The sequence below is a fragment of the Curcuma longa genome, chromosome 14 (genome assembly GCF_044706935.1).
Source record: "Curcuma longa cultivar G26 ecotype Majalengka, Jawa Barat chromosome 14, ITB_CL_G26_1.1, whole genome shotgun sequence".
Taxonomy (NCBI): domain Eukaryota; kingdom Viridiplantae; phylum Streptophyta; class Magnoliopsida; order Zingiberales; family Zingiberaceae; genus Curcuma; species Curcuma longa.
In genome coordinates, this window is record NC_133874.1 from 5,425,540 (window position 1) to 5,449,036 (window position 23,497).

The window sequence follows — 23,497 nt, forward strand, 5'->3', positions numbered from 1 at the left end:
TATTTAGTAGCTGATTTAATATTTTAAGAACTACCTAAATAATTATTATAATTACTGAAAGGTATTTTTTTAATTTTTAAGATGATTTTATAGTGACGAGTTTGAGTCATAGAACATTCTCTTACAATATAAAATAAGATTGCGTATTAGATCTTAAATCGGGTTGATGATAACTACTTGGCTTAGAAAATGTTTTGAATGGGATTCTGCCTCAAGGACAATAGGTTTTTCCATGATCAAGAAAAAACTCATCTCAAATGAGGCGATAGTCTCGTAGCAATCTATTAGTTCAAGAATTTTACTTGTTAAAAAAATAAGAAAATTGTCTCCAAGTATCTTTCTAGGCATCGTAATCTTAAAGATCTTACTGATTATGATCACTAAGGATCTCTTGAATATCATAATTTCAAAGAATTAATCTTGCTATAATTGCTAAAGAATCTTGCTAAGGATGAATGAAAATGGAAAAGTGACACTCCTTTTATAGGGATGAAAGAGCACAAAGATATCCTCCTGGATGTAGGATTGTAAATGAATCAATTGTTTATGAGCAAATTTAATATTTGATTTAATAAATATTTATTTATGTTCGTTCAATACATATAAAATTAATTAAATGAATAAATTTAAATAATTTATTAAACTAAATGAACAAATTTGAACATGTATATATTCAATTTGTTAACATGAATTATGAAATATTCATAAATAATGTTCACAAACAATGCTATTGTTTGAATCATGTTGATCAATAAAATTCTCATATAAATAAATAAATAAAAACTTTCAAAATGAACAAATAAATTTATATTATCAAGTTTAATAACTCATCAAGTAAGCTTAAAACTGTAAAATTTTTAAACAATCAAATAAATTTGAATTGAAAACTCAATAACATTTTTACGAACCAAGCTTAAACTTGTAAAATGTTCTATGTGATCGTAAAGTGCCTCTAAAACTTAAAGGAAAGTTCTATAAAACGGCAATTAGACCTGCCATGTTATATGGCGCTGAATGTTGGGCTATGACTCGAGCACATGAGCAAAAGATGAGAGTTGCAGAGATGAGGATGTTAAGATGGATGTGTGGACATACGAAGATAGACAGAATAAGAAATGAGAGCATTAGAGAGAAAGTTGGAGTTGCATCTATTGAGGGAAAACTCCGTGAGACACGTTTAAGATGGTACAGACATGTACTTAGACGACCGATAAATGCTCCAGTTAGGCGGTGTGAAACTATGACAAATACGCAAATCAAACGAGGGCGAGGTAGACCAAAAAAGACTTGGTTAGCAACAATAAAACAAGATAAAATTTATTTAAATATAAATAATGATATAATAGGAGATAGAGCTCAATGGCGTAAAAGGATCCATATAGCCAACCCCACTTAGTGGGATAAGGCTTGGTTGTTGTTGTTGTTGTTGTTGTTGCTTAAACTTGTAAAAAAGAAATCAAATCAAGAACAACCATTTCAATAGCTTGATTCATTTTAGATTCGATTTAACTTGACTCGGTTACTTTATAAAATACACTTGAATAATATCCAATTTGACTTGACTCGTTTACAATTCTACAGGGGTATGTTGCAGTATAAAGTACTCAAAAGAATAATAAAAGGATCAAAGAATATTGTAGAGGTCAGACTTATAACGTGCATAAATTATAAAAGAATATCTCTACGTTCCTAATTAATAAAAAAAAAGTAGGATGATAAGAAGAGTGTCCTTTTATTCAGTGGGCAGCCCAATTGATGCATCAGAAACACAGAGAATAGCACATTTCTTGTCATCACAATTCTATTTTAATCTGAGAAAAAGAATAAAAATGGCATTTATAGCAAGTAAAGAATAATACATGCCCAACTGAAGAATGAATTCTATTATCATCAGCTTGAATCTTTAGTGGGTTCAGAGAAGCCACCTAAAGATATAAATCTTCTTATCTTTTCCTATCTTCACTACTGTAAGATAACAGCTTTTTTTTTTATACTCTGAATCCATTCTCAATGCATCAAAAGTTGACTAGCAGCAAAAGCTACATATTTGTGAAGTATTGTACAGATGAGTTAAAGACCAACACAACCTGATCAGAGAGCCGCGGCTGCTGGTGTCTCATAACGATTTGGATGTGCCTTCTGCCATCTCCAAGCGATCGAAAGACTCTCCTGAAGATCAGTGTAGCGGGCACTCCAGTTGAGCTCGCGGTTGATTTTTGACGGGTCACTGTAAACTTCAGCATAGTCTCCGGGTCTGCGCTCAAGGTAGTCGACTTTGATGCTCACCCCAGTTGCCTTTTTGCAGGCCTCGACGAATTCCTTCACGGACCTACCTGGATATATATAACACAGAACACTCATCAGTTGTTTTGTTGTCGTATTCTTGCTCTACAGAACATGCAGGAATGGAAATAGAAAGCTACCTTTTCCGGTACCAACGTTGTATATGCCGACTTTGCTAGGCCTTGCCTTGTCGAGGGCTTTCACATGAGCATCAACGAGATCAGTAACGTCGATATAATCTCTGATACAGGTTCCATCACTTGTAGGATAGTCTGCTCCTTTAACCTACAAGGGAAGACAGTAAAAAGATTGTTGTTTATATTTGTGTCTGTATCAATGAGGTTTTCTAGATGCAAATTTAGCATTCACTGTTCTTTGATACCTTCAGACCAGGTATGATACCCAGTGCTGCATCAAAGCAAGCACCAGATATACGCCCGTGCTCGCGTAACTCAGGTCTCGGAGCTTCACCTAACCTTCCTTCAGGATCTGATCCAATAACATTGAAATATCTGTCAACAAAGAGAGAGAGATTAGATCATGCTCTAAGCAGGTTAGGCAGTCTTAAGTTATCATTAGAGAATGAGACCTTAAGATCATGACTGCCATGTCTGATCTCTTTGAGAAATCCAAAATAATATCCTCCGCCATCTTTTTGGCCTTCCCATATGGGTTGATAGGATGCTGTATTGCACATGGCGTGATAAACATAACCAAGTTCATGAGTGCGAAGATAGAAGTAAATATTGGAAAAAGAAATTCTTCAAGAAAGTAGGCATGGTTTCTCACCTGAGGAGTTGCTTCTGTAATAGGCATTTTTTCCGGTTCTCCATAAGTTGCACATGTACTTGAGTAAATAAGAGTTTTAACACCATGTGCTGCCATGGCTTCCAGAATTACCAAAGTATTTGATGTGATATTATGATAGTACCTATGGGTAGGCAAAAATCAAATAAACAACTGCTAGACTGATACTCAAGTTGTATAAAGCAACGCAATTAGGTTGTTCCCGTGCAACAAAATCTGAAGTGCATCTCATGTGATGAGAAGTTGAGAACACACTAAACTAAATAGATCTAGGGAGGATTAAGTTTCAGTAATTTACTATTCTTTAGCACTGCTATTGCACAAGGAAACACAAGCGGTTCTATGATCTTAATCATAAAGAAAACAAGGAAATGTATGTGATCTCAAAACCTTTTGGAGCTACATGAAACAAATATTATTTGGAAACTATTGTATTTGAGAAAATATCATTAGAAAGCAAACTTAGAATCAGGGAGAATGGAAAGAAAATACAATATCATAATACCGAATAATTCAGATACTACCTCCCAAACTCTTGACTTCACAGCAAGGTAGTGCATTGGTTGTGTGGAAAACAATCAAAACTTTTCTTATGGAGAGTCAATCAAATCATGGGTGAAAAAGAAAATATAATCAATTAGATTGATTTGATTGAAAATAATTTATTTTTGATAGAATAATAATTTATTTTTGGTAGAATAGTTTCCTTTTTCATTATTTATTTTTTCCTTATTTATTAATTCTTATTGTAGAAAAGTGTACCTTTAGTTCATGAATAAAATTATGTGAGAATTTTTTCATGGTAAAGTTCCTCTCCGTAAACAAATACGTGTGATTCTTCTCCTCCGAAGGCAACCACGATCTCTACCAATTCTTCCACTCAATCTACAGTTGAAAAATCTTTTGTCGCTGTCTCTTCTATTTCAAGAAGAGACATCTCATCCTTACAAATTATGTCCCATAAGCTGAACGGCCATAATTATTTGCAATGGGCTTAGTCAGTAAAGATAATTATCTGTGGCAGAGGGAAGTTGGGTTATCTTACAGGCAATTCCTCTCAGCCCACATCAAGCGATTCATCGTACCAGACATGGTTGGCCAAGAATTCAATCGTTCTTGCCTGACTAATTAATTCCATGGAACCCAACAATAGTTGTCGTTATCTCTGGTTCAAGACGGCCAAGGAGGTGTGGGATGCAACTCGGAAGATTTATTCCGATCTGGACAATACTTCTCAGATTTTTGAGCTACGATCGAAGCTGAAAAAATTGAAACAAGGTTGAAATTCCGTAACACAATACTTCTCTAATCTTCAAGATCTTTCGCAGAAACTTGATCTATTCTTTGAAGAAGATTCAACGTGCGTTGACTGTAGTATCAAAATTCACGGCAATATTGAAAAGGAGCGTGTGCTTGATTTTTTTGGTCGGTCTTAATCGTAATTTGGATGAGGTACGTGGTCGTATTGTTGCACGTGATCCATTCCCATCTCCTAAAGAAGTCTTTGCAGAAGTCCGACGGGAAGAAGCCTGTCATAAGGTCATCCTTATCGATGAGTTTATAGCACCACATTCCATTACAACAAACGTTTCAGCTTTGGTTTTCATAAAAAATTCCGTACCAAATAAACGTCAAAATAAACGTCTTTGGTGTGAACAATGTAAGCGGCCAGAACATATCAAAAATAAATGTTTAGGAAATATATGGGAAACTAGCAAACTGGCAACCTCGAAAAAGGAATGAAAGTCATGGATTTCATACTCAATCGAGCCAAGAAAAAACTATTATCTCCGATGTTCATAACCCATTCACCAAAGAACAGATTAAACAATATTATAAATTCTTCAACTAAATGGCCTTCAATGCGTCTTCCAGCTCTAATGTTGGCTCGTGCTTCATGACTTAATCTAGTAAACTCAATTCATCATTTCTTAACCATTCAACGACCCCTTGGACCATTAATTCTGGGACCTCTGACTATATGACAGATGACTCGACTCTTTTTTCCTTCTATTATCCTTGTTCTTGACAGACTACTGTTAGAATTATTGATGGATCATTAATTATAGTTGTTGGCATAAGCGATATTCAATTGTCTTAGTACATTTTGAAATCTATTTTTTATGTACCTAATCTAAAATGCAATCCGATTTCTGTCAATAAAGTCACCCTTGATAATCAGTGTTTTGCTAAATTCTTACCCTTGTCATGTCTTTTTCAGGACCTATTATCGGGAAAACGATTGGCAACGCTAGAATTCACAAAGATCTTTATTAATTTGAAGATAAAAATAGTCAATTTTTAGTATCTTATGTTACTTTTTTCTGATTCTAATAATAGGGAAATAATATTTTGGCACTATCGTCTTGGTCATCCTAATTTTGGTTATTTGAAGCGTTTGTTTCCATCATTGTTTACAAATAAAGATCATTTGTCTTCCAATTGTGAAGTGTGTTAACTAGCCAAGCATACTCGCACTCATTTCTCTCCCAAACGATATAAACCATCTACTGCATTTTCATTAATTCACAGTGATATTTGGGGCCCCTCACAAATTCACACTTCTCATGGGAAAAAATAGTTTGTCTCATTTATTGATGATCATATACGGATTACTTAGGTTTATCTTCTTAAAGACAAGTCTGAAATCAATAACATTTTCAAAGTCTTCCACAAAATAATCTAGACCCAATTCTAAACAAATATCCAAATTCTTAGAACCGACAATGACAAAAAAATATTTCAATGTCATTTTAAATGACTATTTAGTGGAAAATAGAATTGTTCATCAAAGCTCATGTGTTGACACTCCACAACAAAATAGAGTTTCTGAACGTAAAAATCGTCATTTACTCGAGGTTGCCCATGCTCTTATGTTCACCATGCATGTTCCAAAATTTTTATGGGGCGATGCAATCCTCACAACCATGTATCTTATTAATCGTCTTCCTAGTTGCTCCATAAACTTTGTCACACTTTTGTCCCTTCTCACCCAAACATATCCACAAATTTTCAACTTCAATAATCTACCATTAAAGACCTTTGGATTATGGCTTTTGTGCATATCCATGCTCATAAGTGCAGCAAATTTAACCCTCGAGCCCTTAAAACTATTTTGTCGAGTATTCTCCTACTCAAAAAGGTTATCGATGTTATTGTCCACAAACAAAGAAAACATATGTTACTTGTGATGTCACTTTTTTTAATGTACCCAATATTTCTCTCACACTTTGCTTCAAAAGGGGAAGGATGATGAAGTTTTAAAATTAGTGGAAGAAGAGAATCAGAGGCCTGGCCGTGTTACACCACACGGTCATAGTGATGACTGTGGTGGCAGTAGAACTCCCTCAAAGGATGATGAAGATATCCTTCCTGTCCTTAGTGTTGATTTGGACATTACACCTCTCTTCATATCTGATCCTATCCAAGTCAATCCTCAAATTAGTGAAACAAGAGAAGTATCGAGTAAAAAATGAGATATCTTGGTTTATTCAAGGAGAAAGACTTCTCAGGCTAATGGATAAATTGTGAATTCTAACCACAACCAAGAAGATGAACCGATGGTAGAATCCTATACGAGTCAGGTATAATTTTCGATCTTGATATACCTATTGCATTCAAAAAGGGCATCCGATCTTATCCCAAATATCTCATTTCGAACTTTATCTCCTATTCTAATCTATCCTCCACATTTCGTGTTTTTTCTTCAAAATTGTCTAGTCAATTGATTCCTAGATCTGTCATGGAGGCACTAGCTATTCCTGAGTGGAAGACTACTGTTCTTAAAGAAATGCATGCTCTCAAATAGAATAAGACCTAAGATTTGATGGAATTACCATAAGGGAAATATGTTGTTGATTGAAAATGGATTTTTACTATTAAGTACAAGGCTGATGGTTCAATTGAAAGGCATAAGGCTCGTCTGGTGGCCAGAGGCTTTACTCAAACCTATGAGATTGATTACTCCGAGACTTTTGCTTTGGTTGCCAAACTTAATACTGTCAGAATTCTTCTATCATTGACAGCTAATCTAAATTGGTCATTATATCAACTTGGTATAAAAAAATGTCTTTCTCAATGGAGAGCTTGAAGAGGAGGTTTATATGAATCAATCTTCAAGATTTGAAGAAAATTTGTGGTAAAATTGTATACAAACTCAACAAATCTCTCTATAGTTTAAGATAGTCACCTCGTGCTTAGTTCGATCAATTATCCAAGGTAATCAAAAAGTTTGGATATATTCAGGGACAAACAGATCCTACACTATTTGTTAAACACTCTGATAGAGGAAAGATCACCATTCTTATAATGTATGTTGATAATATCATCATCACTGGGAATGATAATAAAGAATTGGAAGAAATCAAGAAAATAATAGCACGAGAATTTGAAATCAAATATCTTGGAACATTAAGAAATTTTTTGGGAATGGAGATTGCTCGAAATAAAAAAGGTATTTCAGTCGCTCAAAGGAAATACAATGTAGATCTATTAAAGGAAACTAACATATTGGGATGTAAGCCAAGTAGCACGCCAATTAAACTAGGGAATAAGAGAAAATGTTTGAAGGAAACCCGCTTGACAAAGATAATTATCAGCGTCTAGTTGGAAAACTCATCTATCTCTCACATACACGGCCATATATTACTTTTGCAATTAGTCTAGTAAGTCAATATATGCACTCACCATGTAAAGGTTATCTAAATGCAATATACAGAATCTTAAGATATCTGAAATAAACTCTAAGAAAAGGCCTATTCTTTACAAAAAGTAAGGATAGAAGAGTGTGTACATACACTAATGCAGATTGGACAAGATCAATTGATGATAGGAAGTCAACTTCTGAGTATTGCACAATAGTATGGGGTAATTTAGTGACATGGCATAGCAAAAAACAATCTGTGATTGCAAGAAATAGTGTTGAAGCGGAATACAGAGCTATGAGTCATGGAATATGTAAACTCATCTGAATCAAACGAGTGATGAAAGACTTGAAAATTCAATTTGAAGATACTATATTGTTTCATTGTGATAATAAATCGGCTATTAGTGTAGCTCACAATCCAGTTTATCATGATCGAACGAAACATGTAAAAGTTGATTGTCACTTCATTAAAGAAAAGGTGGATGAAGGCATTATCAGTATTGAGTATATTCCTACATCTCACCAACTAGTCGATCTTCTTACAAAAGAATTATCTAAACAAACTCATAAATTTCTTGAAGGCAAGCTTGGTCTCATCAATATCTACAACCAAGCTTGAGGGGGAGTGTGAAAAACAATCAAATCTTTCTTTATGGAGAGTCAACCAAATCATTAGTAAAAAAGAATATAATTTATTAGATTGAGAATAATTTATTTTTGATAGAATAATAATTTATTTTAGTTGAATAGTTTTCTTTCTTTCATTATTTATTCTTTCCTTGTTTATTAAATCTTATTGTATAAAAGCGTATCTTTGGTTCATGAATAAAATTATGTGAGAATATTTCCAGGTTGCTAGTATTTTTATGTATGCTTAACATGAAAAGAATACTGTCAATGATTCATAGGTTTTCTTCTCAAATTGTCATTACTGGAAATATCATTAGTAGGTGCTAATTAAGATCTATTTTATAGACTTTGTGTCTAGAGCAGAAATTTGCAAAGGAAACAGAAACCTGTTACTACGTCTTCTGATATACTTAGATAAATGGCATACCTAAGAGGCTCGAGTGTGCTTTCTCCCACATAAGCAACTGCAGCAAAGTGCATAACAGCATCAAATGCATTTTTTTCAAAAATATTGTTGACCTAGTGTTCTGTTAAGGAATAAACTTGTAGGCAACTGTTAGCCAAAATGTCAACAAAGGCAAAATGTTAGTTTCTCAGAATGTCAAATTGCCAGGATACAGCTCCAGCGTCTCCTAAATCAGCATAAATGAATTGAAGCCTTCCAGGTTCCGGAAATAGCTGTTGAAGAACTTTAATTGCTCCAAGATTTCCTCTGGAAAGGTTATCCTGTATAAATCAGCCAAAAGGAATAATTATAACAACAGAGGTGATGGTTATTAGATTGGAGGACATGGTGCATTAATATCTGCTTAGTGAAGTTACTATACCACTATGGTGACCCTGTAATTGTCTTTCAAGAGCCGAAGTGCAGCATGTGAACCAATATAGCCAGCACCTCCAGTTACTAAGACATGAGTCACTCCAGGCTCATGACGAGAAAACTGTAAATTGAACAATAGTGAATTCACAGGTTGCTTTGAGATTGTATGAATTGATAGCATGGATGAAGATTAACAGAATCTAGCTTACAACATAGCAAATTACTAAATTCGTAGTGAAGATAAGGAACAAGGAAAATCAAAGAATTATGTAGGGAAAAAAGAAGCAATCAATGATATTTGCAAAGTATAATCACTATCTCTTCATAATCCTTTTCCAAGGAACTGTAAAAATCATGATAAGGATGAGGAAACAGTAACAAGAAAGTAGGGCAGAAATAAGTTCACCATGGACAAAATTGTTTTATTTTTACACAAGTTGATTGTTTTTTTTCATGAAAACGAGAAGATCAGAAAAATAACAATTACCCAAATTGATTTGAATAAAACATACCACACTGGGGCCACTAAAACTTGGGGACTGCTTTAGGATCAGTATGCATAAGGCTGTAAACATGAATGCCATTGCAAGCTTTGCAAGAATCTGTGGCTTGCGGCGTGACTCTGAGTAGTCCATGCCTAAAAGAAGAAAAATAGCAAAATCCAGTATTTTGATCAGTAAAAATTTGAAAAAGTTAACGGTAAGGAACAAGCTGAACTAGTCCTCAACATCAGAACCTTGAGAAAGAAAATTTCAGATAATTTAACAAGTTGCATAAAGGATCTGAATTCTCTTACATAATCCTTTTCTTCAAACAAACTTCTCCATATGCAAACAAATAAAAATAAGTTCGCCATAAAAAAAATATATAGTGCATGATGTAACTTTACCATCACAACAATTATATAACTTAACCATTCTCAAAAGGTGTAATTAACTTTGTCATTCTAAAATTTAGAAAAACGATCATTCAAATAACTAAGTAGAAGACATGCGAGTCTGCTAAAAGCAATAATGTTAACCTGATAAGGGCCAAGGTCTACTAGCCCTGGGCTGACTACGACTTCTATTTGCAGGTAGCATGTGAGGGAGATCCTTCATATCACGCCACTAGAATCAGATGGAAATTAGGGTAAAACAACCCTCTACCGTCAAATGATCTTAGCCGTCAATTACAAACCAGATGAAGCGAGCTGCAGAAGAGAGAAAAAAACGTTAGACTCGGCTTGGAAGAGAAGATCGCAATCAACTTCTCTTAGAAATCAGAAAAGCCCGAAGCCTTGGAATTATACGCATTAATTACTCAGGTCAGAAGAATCTCAAACCAGCACGAAATGCAAACCGGCCACAATAAATGAAACGGCAAAGACTGGGAATCACAACCCTGAATCATCGAAGAAACAGAAACACAACAAGACGGCCGATCGGCAAGAAAACCGGATCCAGAGAAATAAGATCGCAGAAGCTCAAATCCAATGATTCGACAACAGAACACTCAAAATTCAAATCAAATCGAACCTCCGTCGGAATAATCGCGATAGAACAGAATCATCCGGTGGCGGTGAGGAGACGCGTACCCGGAGGCGCAGGATGGGCGGCGAAAGGGAGGAGAAGGCGAGAAGCATGCGAAGTAGCGGAGAAGCTCGGACCGAGTCGCAGTGGCCTCTTGGAGGCGATTGAAGGGCGGAATATTTCCAAAAGTTAAATATAAATATCCCCTTCTTTAATCGAATATTCAACTATTTAGCCAATTTTAGTAAAAGACGCACAAATATTTAATATTTCTATATAAATATAAATATTTAATAATAAACAAAAAGCAAAGAAACCACAACCATACATTTAAGTCAAACATGCTGACTTTTCTTCACCAAATATATAAAAACTAAATTTAATATTCTCATATTTTTGAAAAGTATTTTACTCCAAATATCAGCTCCCAATTTTCAAATATTTTTTTAAAATAAAATACTCAAAAGAATAATAAAAAATAAATTAAAGAGAAAAATTAATCAAATCTCATCATTTCCTTGAAAATATTGACTTTGTCTCTTTTTCCATCGTATTCATTAAATAGTTGGATTCATATAAAATTATAATAAATAATATTCCTGATTAATATGTCTCACTTGAATTGTCGACGTTATGAGTTTGGCCTTTCTGTTCTTTAATTATTATTTTTATTCTCTCTTTGAAAAAACTTGTTCAACGAAGTATAAGTCTATGCCTAACTCCTAACTCTCACCAAACACTTGTTTATGGAACAATGCCAGCATAAATGCTGAAAGAATTTTTTTAATTTGAATTGAATTCGTCAGATTAATCTGAATTTTCGATGGACCGACTCATTCCGGTTCATCCGAATGGAGAAATGTCTTCTTGTGTTTAAGAAGCCACTGCTTCCTAAGATGACTCAAATGTGTGAATTAACATATATATTTAATTAAATATATTTATAAAAGTGAAACATGATTAAATGACCTAATTAAGCTAATTATATTTATCAGGTTGCATTAAATTTAAATTTAAATATGAATTTTGTTTTATGTAGAGATTTATTTTTCTAAAATTAATTTCTAATTTACAATGGACTAAATTAGAAATATAAAAAAAAAAATTATAAATTACAAATAGAGATTGAGGTTTCGTATTTATATGTAATTAGGCTAATTTTATAAATATTCATTATTATTTTGCGGGGCTCTCAAGAATTTATTCATGGCCTTCATTTATATTTTGATCATTATATATAGATCACAATGTAGCAACTCTTAATTAGCTGTTACATTTAAATGATTTCATTAAATTCAAATAATTTCAATTAAGTTGATAAAAAATTATATAAAAATATTTTATATATAATATTTTTTGATTAACTTGAAACCATTTATTTTTTATATTACGTAACTAGAATAATTTTTAGATGAAAAATATAAAAGATTTCTTTTAATCTTGTTTTTTAAGATTCAAATAAAGGCAAAAAAATAAGGACATTTCATTTTTAATTAAATTTAAATGGGCGTACCATCTACTAAGAATTATCTAAATTACCCTTACATTACTTTTATAACTTCTACACGTTATAGTAATTAATAAATAATTATTGTATTTATAGAAACTACATGATAATTTCTATACACTTGTTCAGAATTAAATTATATTCATTTAAAATATAACTAGCATTCAAAAAAACAAAATTAAAATAATATAAAATTATCATCATAGAAATTAACAATTAATTCCTACATACTATAGAAGTTACAATATGTTAGTTTTAAGATTAATCAGGATCATATTATATTTATTTAAAATATAATAAATATTATAAATTTTTTCTATCATTTATTTTAATTTATTAAAATATTATTTTAATTAAATTATCATTTAAAAAAAAAATTAAAATAATATAAAATTATTATTATTATAGAAGTTAATTGTTAATTTCTATCTAATCTAATAATTCAAATAATAATAAAATATAAAATTTAACATGAAAGCCGTTACATGTGTCATATCAAACTTTTTTAATCGAACAAAATGTCCTTTTACTGATTCCAATGGTAAAGTTGTAGCGAATTTTAATTGACAACGATGTCTTTATTGCAAGGGAAAAAAAAATTTTCTAATTTTGTTCGGCTAAAAAAAATTTCAAGTGACATGATAAACATGGTTAACTAAAAAAGTTGCACGTTACATGTGGCTTGCCATGTCTTTAATATTAAATTTTATATCATTATTTTAGTATATTTACTCAAATAATAATAATATTTTAAACAGTAAGTTATAATAATTTTACACAGAATTATTATAAAAACTAAAAAGTGCTGAAATAATGATATTTTAAAATGAAAAAAATAGGTCCTTTTTTAATCAAAACGAAAACTAGGGGCGGCAGTGCGTTGGCGGCGGTGCGCCTGCTGTTGTCGCTTGTGGACAGAGGTGAAAGGATCGAATGGGCACGAATTCGCGTATGCCTCTCGAGGTATTTCTATCCTCCAATCATTTCCTACTGTAATCAACTCCGTCCACAGAGTTTCCAAGCGGTTTCAAATCCATCATTTCCACTCCGAGTGGTTTTCTAGACGGTGCTACTTACAGCCGTAGGTTTCTGATTCTCTTACTCTACGAGTTTCAGAATCTAAAAGGCAAGAAGGTTTTTTTTTATGTTACATTTTCAAAGGGCGCAGCAATTTTTTCTTCAAATGCCTGGTTATTTGCTGTTTTCAGTTAACAATCGCATGCTGTATGTGCTTTGTTCGTGTAAGTTTAGGTCAAAATTTATTCTTTCTGGCACAGTATTGCGCATTTTTCCCCCGTTTGATTTCTTGATCTCAAATTGCTATCTTTTGTCTCCTCGTAATCCTCTTTGACTGCTGTTTCTCCTTTATCCAGGACCCCTTTCATTGAACTCTTGTTCGGCGGAACTGCTGGATGCTTTTGACGTTCATCACGTTTGAAGCTTAATCGATGGAGACTCGTGAACCGATGGTTTCTGCAGAATGGCTGCATTCTAATCTCGCAAATTCTGATATAAAGGCACGTTTTTTACCTTTTTTTTTTTTTTTTTTGCTTTGTTCTAGATGTGGTTAGCCCAGCAGACATTGTTGTGGTAATAATTAGATCAAAGTTGATTAGATTGACCAAGCTCGAGTTGACCCATGTTTGAGTTTCGATGTTTGATCAATATGTTAGTGGGTTAAGTGAGACGTTAAGTAGGTCAAGGTTGACCAAGTAAATTATGGTTGACACATTTGATGGTTAGAAAGTCCGACAAGGAGTTGACAAGTGGAAAGTTCAAGTGAGTCATGGTTGACTAGACACTTACGACGGAAGTTTAACAGGGAGTTGGCAAGTGAAAAGTTCAAGTGGGTCACGATTAATCAGATATTTAACGGTTGGAAGTTCAATAAAGAGTTGGCAAGTGGAAAGTCCAAGTGAGTCACGATTAATCAGACATTTGACGATCGGAAGTCCAACGAGGGAGTTTAAGTGGGGCTAGAAAGATTGGCTACTTGGCACAAGACAGGAAGTTATAACATGTCAAGGTTGATTAGATGCTAGGCAACAAGAAGTCCGGGCAAATCAAAGTTGATCGGATGTCGAGCAAAGGAAGTCTTAGCAAGTCAAGGTTGATTAAATGTTAGATAACGAGAAGTCCAAGTAGGTCAAAATTGATAGGATGTTGAGCAAAGAAAGTTCTGGTAGGTTAAGGTCAATTAGATACCAGGCAAAACGAGAATTCAGCTTTGGTAAGACTAAAACAGGAGTATCAATCGATTGATAGGGTGTACGATCGATCGATGGACTCTAAATTAGGATTGTAAATGAGCCAAACCAAGTCAAGCTTTGTGGTGTTCAAGCTTGTTTGATAAGTTAACCGAGCTAAGCTAAGCCAAGCCAAGTCGAGCCTAACATGAACTAAGTCGTTGAAATTATTGTTCAAGCTTGACTTGGTTTCTTTTTTATGAGCTTAAGTTTGGTTCAAGCTTGGCTTAAGCTTGGTTGGTTTAGATGTTATCGAGTTCTAAATTCAAGCTTGTTTGATTATTTAAAATTTTTACATTTTAAGCTTGTTTAGTTGATTATTGAGCTTAATAATACAAATTTATTTGTTCATTTTGAAAGTTTCATTTTGAAAGTTTTTATTTAACATGTTGATAAGAGTTTTGTTGATGAACATGGTTTACGAATATTGTTCACGAACGTTGTTCGCGAACATTAACGAGCTGAACAAGTTTGTTCATTTAGTTTAACGAGTTGTTCAAGCTTGTGCATTTAATTGATCTTGTGTGAACATAAACAAGCACTTATCAAGTCGAATACCAAGCTTGTTCACGAACGTTTGGTTCATTTATAACCTTACTCTAAACTCTGAATTTGGGGTTTGAGAGTTTTTTAAGGTTTGTTGTAATAATTAGGGTTGCTACAATATCAGGGTTTAGGATTTTTGCTATTGTACTAGTTGATTGACGAGTTTGATCAATCTACTGCGGACACTGTAGTAGCGAACAGTACAAGGTCTCAAAGGAATACTTGGTATCAAAAGAAATATGATAGATATTTCCCCAGTAACCCTTATCGATCTCAAAGGGGTATCTAATCAGTTTCCACTCACGATACTATTTTTTTTAAAAAACAAGGATTGCGAACATAAGAAGGCGTTGCAATCAAAATAGACTTATTATTTTAGAATCTAGATTTTTCTAAGTGAGCTTCCATGATCCGAATTTATCCAATAACCAAAATGTAGTTGAGAGATCATCTTAGAAGCACAAGTACTAATGGTTCTATGAATCATGATTAATTTCTGACCGGAGTTGATTGATGAGTTTAAGCAATCGACTAATGACACTATAACAACAAACTTGATTGGTTGCCTATCAATCGATCGATTAGGTTTAGTAGTGGATTGATGAGGCTTAGTAGTTGACTAATGGTGGTCAAATTGAGGTGGAAAGACTCATTCTACAAGTGCAATGGTCAGATTTGACGGAGCAGTCAATTGATAGGTAAGATTAGTCTACTTATAGGTGGAAATCAACCTGACGACAATCCTATAAAAGAGGATTTCGAGGAAGTTTGAACTAGCTGGTTCTTGAAGGGTTAAAGACGAAGTGATGCTAAATTTCTTATCATCAAGAGGCAATCCAAAACAACAAGAACGTATCCAAAGTCAAATTTTCATTAGTAAAGTTGTTTTACTTTCATTTGTATCTATATTTTAGTTTCTTGTTGTATTGTTTGTAATAAACAAGTTGTAAAAAGGCTTTTCCACCTTCGGAAGGTATCCGAGAAGGAGAAGATTAGTGATAATAGTTCATTAGGATTAGGTCTTGGATATTGCAACCTTAGGAGGTTGTGAACCAGGTAAACCGACCATGTTTGCATTGTGTCGTCGATTGTATTTCAAATTTCCGTTGTGCAATCGATGTCATAATTTGTAGTGATGATAAGAGTTATAATGATGATGTCTGTTTTTAACTCCATCATTGCTTTGACTTTGTCAACACAATCTCAATCCACAGTATAGAGAACAAATAATGATGGCTGATTAGCATCATTATAAAGAGTGATTTCGGCCCTTTCAGTGCAAGATTGACAAAAACCCAACCCTCCAAGGATAAAACTAGGATCCCCTCAGCAGGCATGACTGTGAGAAGTTGACACAAATTTTGGGTACCAATTTGAACAATAAATTCAAAATGAAGTAGGAGAAAAGATAATCTTTAACTATTGAAATATTGTTCGTGATAATCTCGGTAACCTATGGATATCAATTTCACACTAGTCCTTTCCTCATTGTAGCTGCCTAGATTCCTTCAGCCGCCCATTAGCAGAAGAGAAAGAGAATGTTGCTGTGGAGCAGGAATCACAAGAGAGACTACAATGAGAAAACATTAGGATTTTCTCTTCTTGCATCCTTTTTGTAAGTGTTAAAGCAATGGCATAGATGGTGGAGGGCAAATTCAAAGATTACGAGGTTAATGGGAGGATAGATAATTATCATCTTTCCACCTTTTCCTCTCCACTAATTTTTATCCTGAAAATAGCGGTTGATTTTATCTATGAGAGAGAAACAAGGGGAAGTCTTTATCTATAATAGAGAAACAAGGAGATATGCTTATCCATGGAATATCTTGAATTTTATTTTCTAAGTGTGGTTTATTTATATATTTTTCCATCAGAATAATTAGAAAATAAAATATATTTGTTTTAAATTTCTCCGGTCAACATAAATATGGGTTGCCATCACAATAATTCTTTTTTTAAAAAATTAGTGAACCATGATTCAGAATTACATTGTGAAGAAAGTTAAAAGCTGCAAGCTAACAGATTATTGCCAATATTTCCAGTGCCATAGAAGCGCAATGCAAAAATTAGAACAAATACAACAATAAGGCTCATGCCACATAGATATCTCATGTACTGAACTTGAAGTGGCAGTAGCATTCTCACTTGCCAACGTAGCAGGAGCAGATCCACCCACCTGTCAAGAAAGTCAGTTGAGGAAACTTCAGCTTGGAGCTTTTTCTTATGGTGGATATCCTGGGTCATGGTCATAATCATTTGTGTAGTCGACCAGAGACTGATTTAGATGTTGTGCAGGCCTCCACCAAGGGAGTCCGTCATTGTATCTGGTTATCCTTCTCTCTGTTTGTCTCTGCCATAAGTTTCATTATAGGGGTCTCCAGGTAGGATAATGCAAAACCAAAATGGTAGTAGCAAGATGAAAAATGATTTCCTTTTTCTTTATCTGACATAGTTTTGTAACCACTTGTTAGGGCCCTTTAATTGCACGACTCATGTCATTACTTAGTTGTATGAAGGGGTGATGACTCGGGTTGACAAGTCACTCTCATTGACACAAGACACACTTAATATCAACCTGAATGCAACTCATTTAACAAATAGATCAAAATCTATGATCCACACATGACCTGTTTATAACATTGATCCAAATAATTAAACGGGTATAGGACAGGTTGTCTAACAAATATTAACAATTAGAAATACAAAATACTATTTTTATTATACAAAATCTTAAAATATAATCTATATCATTGTATGCTACAATTTACATGTTCTTATACTATATATTCATAGATTATATATGAATAACTTGTATAGGTTACAACTAATTTAAATAATTAAACATTTATACATTTTTAAACAGGTTATACAATGTTTATGATTCAGCCAGACTTGTTTATTTGTGGGTCAACTTCTTTATGACCCAAATTTGTTTAGCTCAAACTCAAATGCACAAAATTGCAGGTCAGGTCGTGTCGTATAAATGGGTGATATGCCAACTGTTGTCGCCCCTAGCTCTATGCCTGTTTTTACCAATTTGAGTTAAAACTTGGAATTTACGGTTGGAGTTTCAAAGTAACACATATATAAACATAGGATAATTCAATTAACCATTCAACTCACCTGACATATGAAGAAATTCAACTTAACCTTTTAGTTTAGCACAATAATTCCTTATTTCTTGATCCACTCTTCTTAATTATTATGTAATTAGCAAGCTGGAATGTGAAGTAATGAATATTTATTGTATCTTTTTCAAGATTGATGTACAATAGGGAAATACAATAATGATAAGCAACACTTAAATTGTTTTTTTACTTGTTTTAGGTACTGGATGCTTCCTGGTACATGCCTCAAGAGAAGCGGAATCCACTTGAAGAATATCAGGTTTTGATGACTGAACTGTTACCATGTCATGCCATTTTTTATGACTTGTTTCTTCTGGTTTACTAGTCAAACCTAATTCTTATTTATGAATAGCCCTGTACTTGTGAATCAAGTGAAAATGAAGAATTCAGATCAACCTTAACTGCAAATTAGATTATATATGGTCTGGTTTAAGATATTTAACTTTAAGACTCATTTCTGCCGGTGACTGATACAAAAGTAGACAGATCCTTCTTCTCCTCAGAAAACAAGGGGAAGACCCTCTTACTAATTGGTCGTATTCACCATTTGAATAATCTAAGGATCTTTTACGGTGGTACAGTCACAGCAAGTAATGTTCAGATTCTTTTCCAAGCAGAATATTGAATCTAGTCTTTGTGGCTCATCTGATAACAAAAAATGTGGCTCTTATTTTTGATGATCATAGGGATTCTTCATCTAGCTTAATTGACTAATGGAACACTTAGTCAATTTTAATAAAATTATCAATATCCATACTAATTTTCTTCTTGATCCAACAAAGTAGATCTATCCATCTGTTAAGTATCTCTCTCTTTTTTTCCCCCCACCCATTGAACTCTACAAACTATTTCTGCAGCTATCAGTTTATTTTTAAAAAGTAACTATCAGATCTAGCATAGATGTCAGTCATGCTTGGAAGATATTTTTCGCCAGTTTAACCAAGAAAACTGATTTGGGAGAAGTTTTGCTATATTTAATTGTAACACAAAATGGACATATCGATTCAGTCTCCCATAACAGACTGGGTACCTAGGTTCAAATCTCTTTTCTTTCAATATTAAGGGCCTCTGTTTAACTTGACAATTTTCTCATTGATGTCACCAGAAAGAATATGCAATGTAGAATTGCTTTTATGTTGATTTTATTGGTGGGCACCAATACCAAAATGGTCTTCATTTTAATAGCCAGATGGAACCGGATTGGCTTCAGATTTTTGTACAATTTATGGATGATGAGATTTATCTTTTTTGAAGAATTTTTGCTATCAAACATGAATGATACTTGAAGATTACCTAAGTTCCTCACTTGGACCAATCAAAAACTTGTAAAAGTCATATAGCATACATCAAATTTAGCGGGTATTGCAATTTGTAGCTTTCTCAACTGTTGGTAATCTGAACCTTCTCATATAGAGATTGGGTGGACTAAACCTAGTTTGCTCAAAGTCATTTTTTTCAAATGAAAAAAAGGGCGGGTCATGTTTCATTTCACTTTGCTTGGAAAATATAATTCCCATTTATATGCACTCAGATATTCTTGCAATAATCTGAACATGCTCAATTCTTGCAATAATTTCCATTTAGAAAACCTCAGAAGGATTATATGATCTATATAGGGTTATAGTGGAAAAGGTAAAAGGTTTTATTTTTCAATTGGGTCATACCTAACCATTTCTTCTATATCCTGTGAAGCATGATCTTTTCATAGTATTTGGTTATTCCCTTGCTGTGGATCTTCTTGTTCTAGAAAAAGATTAGTTGGAGTGGAGATCAATCGACTGACATGTCAATAGGCAATAGCTGGGTTTTTCTCATTTAGTACTTTTCAATCCCAGTCTAGATTATTAATTTGGATTAATTTTTCTGTTGCCAATCTTTCTAGTTTAAGCTCAAAGATTACACCTTAATATTCCTTTTGCCCAGATTTTTTTGGTTGAAAAATTCCACCACTGTATTTGATTCAGGTTGCTCACATTCCGGGTGGCGTTTTCTTTGATATTGATCAAATATCTGACCCAACAACTGATGTGAGATATCTTACACTCTGCTTTTTAACCGTTATATTATCTGCATTAATAGAATAATACTAGAGAATGCAGGTCATGTTGGTAACTCTTATGTGAATTTATCCCCTTTTTTCTTTTGATAATTCAAGTTCTTTTTTACTTATGAAATTGTATTTCACAATATCCTTCATATCTATGATTCTTAAGGATCACTGGATTATGTTCAGGTTAATTATAGGATAAACTAAAGGAAATGGTCTGTTGACCAACACAATTTGTTTTATGGATGAAATTGCAAAAAAATGTTTAAGTTAACCAAAGTGTTTCAACCTGTCATATCGCTTTCACATAGATTGACCTGATCATTTTAGCTTATTTTTATTTGAGATTTAAAGAGTTCGATTTTTTTCATTTAGATTATATACTGTGTAGGTTTAAGTGATTTTTAGATAAACATGGAGTTAAATGAGTTGATTAATCATTCTGACCACTAAGCTTGTAAACTGAAGCTTGATTGGGTCATTGTTCAGGAATGCTTGATAGCTATGGTTACTTCCCTTGTGATTTTTTCCCATATAAATAGGAATTTTATAGTAGGCATTTATGTATTATCATTGGTGGTGTGATTTACTTGTGTAAGAGTTGAGACTAGTTTAGGAGTTTTCTATAATTAAGATGTATGCACTACCAAAAACTACTAGAGATTACCACCAGATTCCTTTACATTTTAAAGCCAGAAAGATGCTGTCTTATTCAATTTATCAAATTGTTATAATTTCTTTCGACCCAATGATATCTGGAAATGTGAGTGAACAACTTGTTCCATATCTTGTATGCCGTGTTTTTGAAATGTGGGTGAGCAACTTGTTCCATATCTTATTTCTTCTGGTGGTTTTGGGTCATGGCTTGATTTTGATCGCTTATTTCCTTTATTTTGTAGATTAAAACATTTAAGTGAACAGGAGACATAATCCTCACCTTGTTCGCATTTTTTTTCTTGTAGGGATAATAAATAAGAAATGAGATTCAGTCTTGTCTAACTCAAGATCCACATCAATATATCTGTGTTGTGATTCAGTAGTATTCTTAGAATAGGCACTGGATTAGTTAATAGTATTTAGGTTATCCAAACTGGTTCCTATATTTTCTATTTCTACTCACTGACCTTCTGAACTACTTTCCCTATAATATTAAAGCATTTCACTTGAATCAGTTGCCGCACATGTTACCATTGGAAGAAGCTTTTGCAGCTGCAGTTTCTGTTCTTGGTATTCAAAACACGGATAATATCATTATTTATGATGGAAAAGGACTATTTAGTGCTCCTCGTGTCTGGTGGTATGTTTGGAACGTGGTTCTTGTAAACTCTTTAATTTGTGCTTCATTCCTCATAAGTTCCAATAATGTTCTTGTTGGAATGTGTTTTCTAATGTTACAAGTTGACTCAGTCAAGGTAAAGATAAATTTAGGTGTAGTTTAAAATAATCTGTGTTTTCCTTTAGCTTTCCTTATCATGATAGCTGCACTTTTCTGTATTTATATTACACAATATTCTTGTAATCCTATTCCAGTAATTCAGTTGCATGTGGATATGCTACAGTGCTATAGTTGTATTAAATGTTAATTTTGTATCTAAAATGGTTATCAAAATGATAAGACCATGTAGTTTAGTTGATAGTGCAGGATGAATGCTTCCTAGACTGTTGGCATGCTGCATGGACTATAATTTCAAGTTACATTCTCAAAAAGATTATATAATTTTGCCTTGTGGATTAGGGTGATGGACAAGTAATTAAAATTCCATTCATATACCATTTTTCTTCCATTGAGACTAAAGTCGACATCCAATTGGCCATACCAGTAAGTTGGATGGATATTCAAGGCTTACTTTCACAACCCAAGTTGATCTCCATGGCCGGTGGCGGCTTGACATGCTCCTGCATTAACAATGTTACAATCTCTTGGGCACTTGCTTGGAATCTTGTAGAAATACAACTTACAAAAGATATTTATAACATTCACTTCTGCAGATGCCATCATCAGAAAACAAAAACAAAAAAAAAAAAAATCACTGCAAAGAACCTGTGAAATAAATTCCAAACTGCATATATCTAACTCTGAATGAGGTGCTTTGTTTAGCCGACAATATAATTAAAGAAAAGCACTACTAACTAAGAAATAGTTGAAAATAAGATACAAGAATCAAAAAGAAGATGATGAAGCTGTATTGTAATGGTCAAGCTACCATATACATAGCCTAATTTGTTGTTCCAATGGAGAACAAAACACATAGGGATTAATTGTCATTTCATCAACTAGAAGGTCGATTCTAATAAAGTTGTCACCTTATTATTAGTTCCAAATTTGATCTGCCAAATATTATAGGTTGCATAGTGTAAAATTTAAATAGACAAATTCCCTAAATAATGCATTTGTTTTTTTCCCAAATTACACACCACATTTTGTATTTTCCTAAATCATGCACCACTTTCTCAAAATACCTCTAAATACGTAAAATTAACACCTTTTTATTTTTAATCTTTTGGACGGCCAAAACTTAATATTTTGGACAAATAAATATGCTATAATTCCTGACAACGAGATGTGCAAAACAATTTTTTGGGGGTTAGAATGGGTTAAGAAGTAACTCAGTGTGTTTTTATTTCAAAACACTCTGATATTCATTTTTAAAAAATGATTATTGTCCACTAGAAAAGATTGGAATGGTCTAGTTGAGGCTCCCAAGAAGGTGCTAGTAGTTTTCTTTCTTTCTTTTTTTTTGGGCAAAATGACTAATTTTAGGACATTAAAGTGGTTTACAAAAACGGCTTGGTGGCCTTGCACTTGCCAAAAAAATAAAATCAGATCATATTCTTATTCCTTAGGCTCCCAAAACTCATAAATATTTTCATTTTTATCATATGAGTAGTGCAAGGTCATCAAGGTTTTTTTTAACAAAAAAATATCTTTGTGGCCCTGCACTTTAAGAACCTAAAATCAGAGTATGTTTATGCTCTCTAGACTCTTAGGGTGAATCATATCCATAATAAGTTGTCACATAAATAGTATATGGTCATTAAAGTGTGCTTGTGGAAATGCATTGATGGCCCTGTGCTTGCCAAATCATAAAATCAAACCATAGTGTTGCTTCTTGAACTCCGAGGAATTAATATATGTTTTAGTCATAGGACAACACAAGCTCATCAAGGTATTTTTGCAAAGCCATCTTGGTGACCCTACGCTGCTCATATGATAAAAATGAAAGCAGATATTACTTCCTATGAGTCCAAGGAACACAAATATGGTCTCATATCTGATTTTGAGTAATGCACGCCAGGAAGATGTTTTTACAAAACCATCTTAATAAC

The 23,497-nt window shown here is 33.4% G+C and overlaps 2 protein-coding genes across 5 annotated transcripts in view; one reads left to right on the forward strand and one right to left on the reverse strand.

The window, feature by feature from the left end:
- Positions 1-1,765: 1,765 nt before the first annotated feature.
- LOC141845156 (putative UDP-arabinose 4-epimerase 2) lies at positions 1,766-10,848 on the reverse strand. Its single transcript, XM_074733205.1, has 11 exons — positions 10,703-10,848; positions 10,207-10,377; positions 9,698-9,822; positions 9,193-9,306; positions 8,984-9,091; positions 8,793-8,884; positions 3,073-3,214; positions 2,873-2,967; positions 2,666-2,795; positions 2,424-2,568; positions 1,766-2,333 (listed from the first exon to the last, which is right to left on the reverse strand). The coding sequence occupies exons 2-11, from the start codon at positions 10,283-10,285 to the stop codon at positions 2,092-2,094; spliced, it is 1,272 nt and encodes a 423-aa protein (XP_074589306.1). The 5' UTR covers positions 10,286-10,377; positions 10,703-10,848; the 3' UTR covers positions 1,766-2,091.
- Positions 10,849-13,087: 2,239 nt separating this feature from the next.
- The window catches only part of LOC141845294 (thiosulfate/3-mercaptopyruvate sulfurtransferase 1, mitochondrial-like), a 24,997-nt gene continuing 14,587 nt past the window's right edge, over positions 13,088-23,497 (forward strand). Inside the window, exons 1-2 of one of the 4 annotated variants that reach the window (XM_074733357.1) lie at positions 13,088-13,166; positions 13,577-13,720. In XM_074733357.1, coding sequence (XP_074589458.1) covers positions 13,652-13,720 — 69 coding nt within the window. In that variant the 5' untranslated portion in view covers positions 13,088-13,166; positions 13,577-13,651. Of the gene's footprint in view, positions 13,167-13,195; positions 13,394-13,422; positions 13,445-13,576; positions 13,721-23,497 lie in introns of those variants that run through there. The other 3 variants (XM_074733355.1, XM_074733356.1, XM_074733358.1) reach the window with 3 other exon arrangements.

Bases quoted from the DNA above. Each gene is read 5' to 3' on its own strand.
- LOC141845156 (XM_074733205.1), bottom strand. From the start codon at position 10,285: ATGAAGGATCTCCCTCACATGCTACCTGCAAATAGAAGTCGTAGTCAG. The intron at 9,307-9,697 runs GTATGTTTTATT...TTCAATTTACAG, and splicing joins GTTTTAGTGGCCCCAGTGTG to TTTTCTCGTCATGAGCCTGG. The intron at 2,569-2,665 runs GTATCAAAGAAC...CTTCCCTTGTAG, and splicing joins GTATCATACCTGGTCTGAAG to GTTAAAGGAGCAGACTATCC.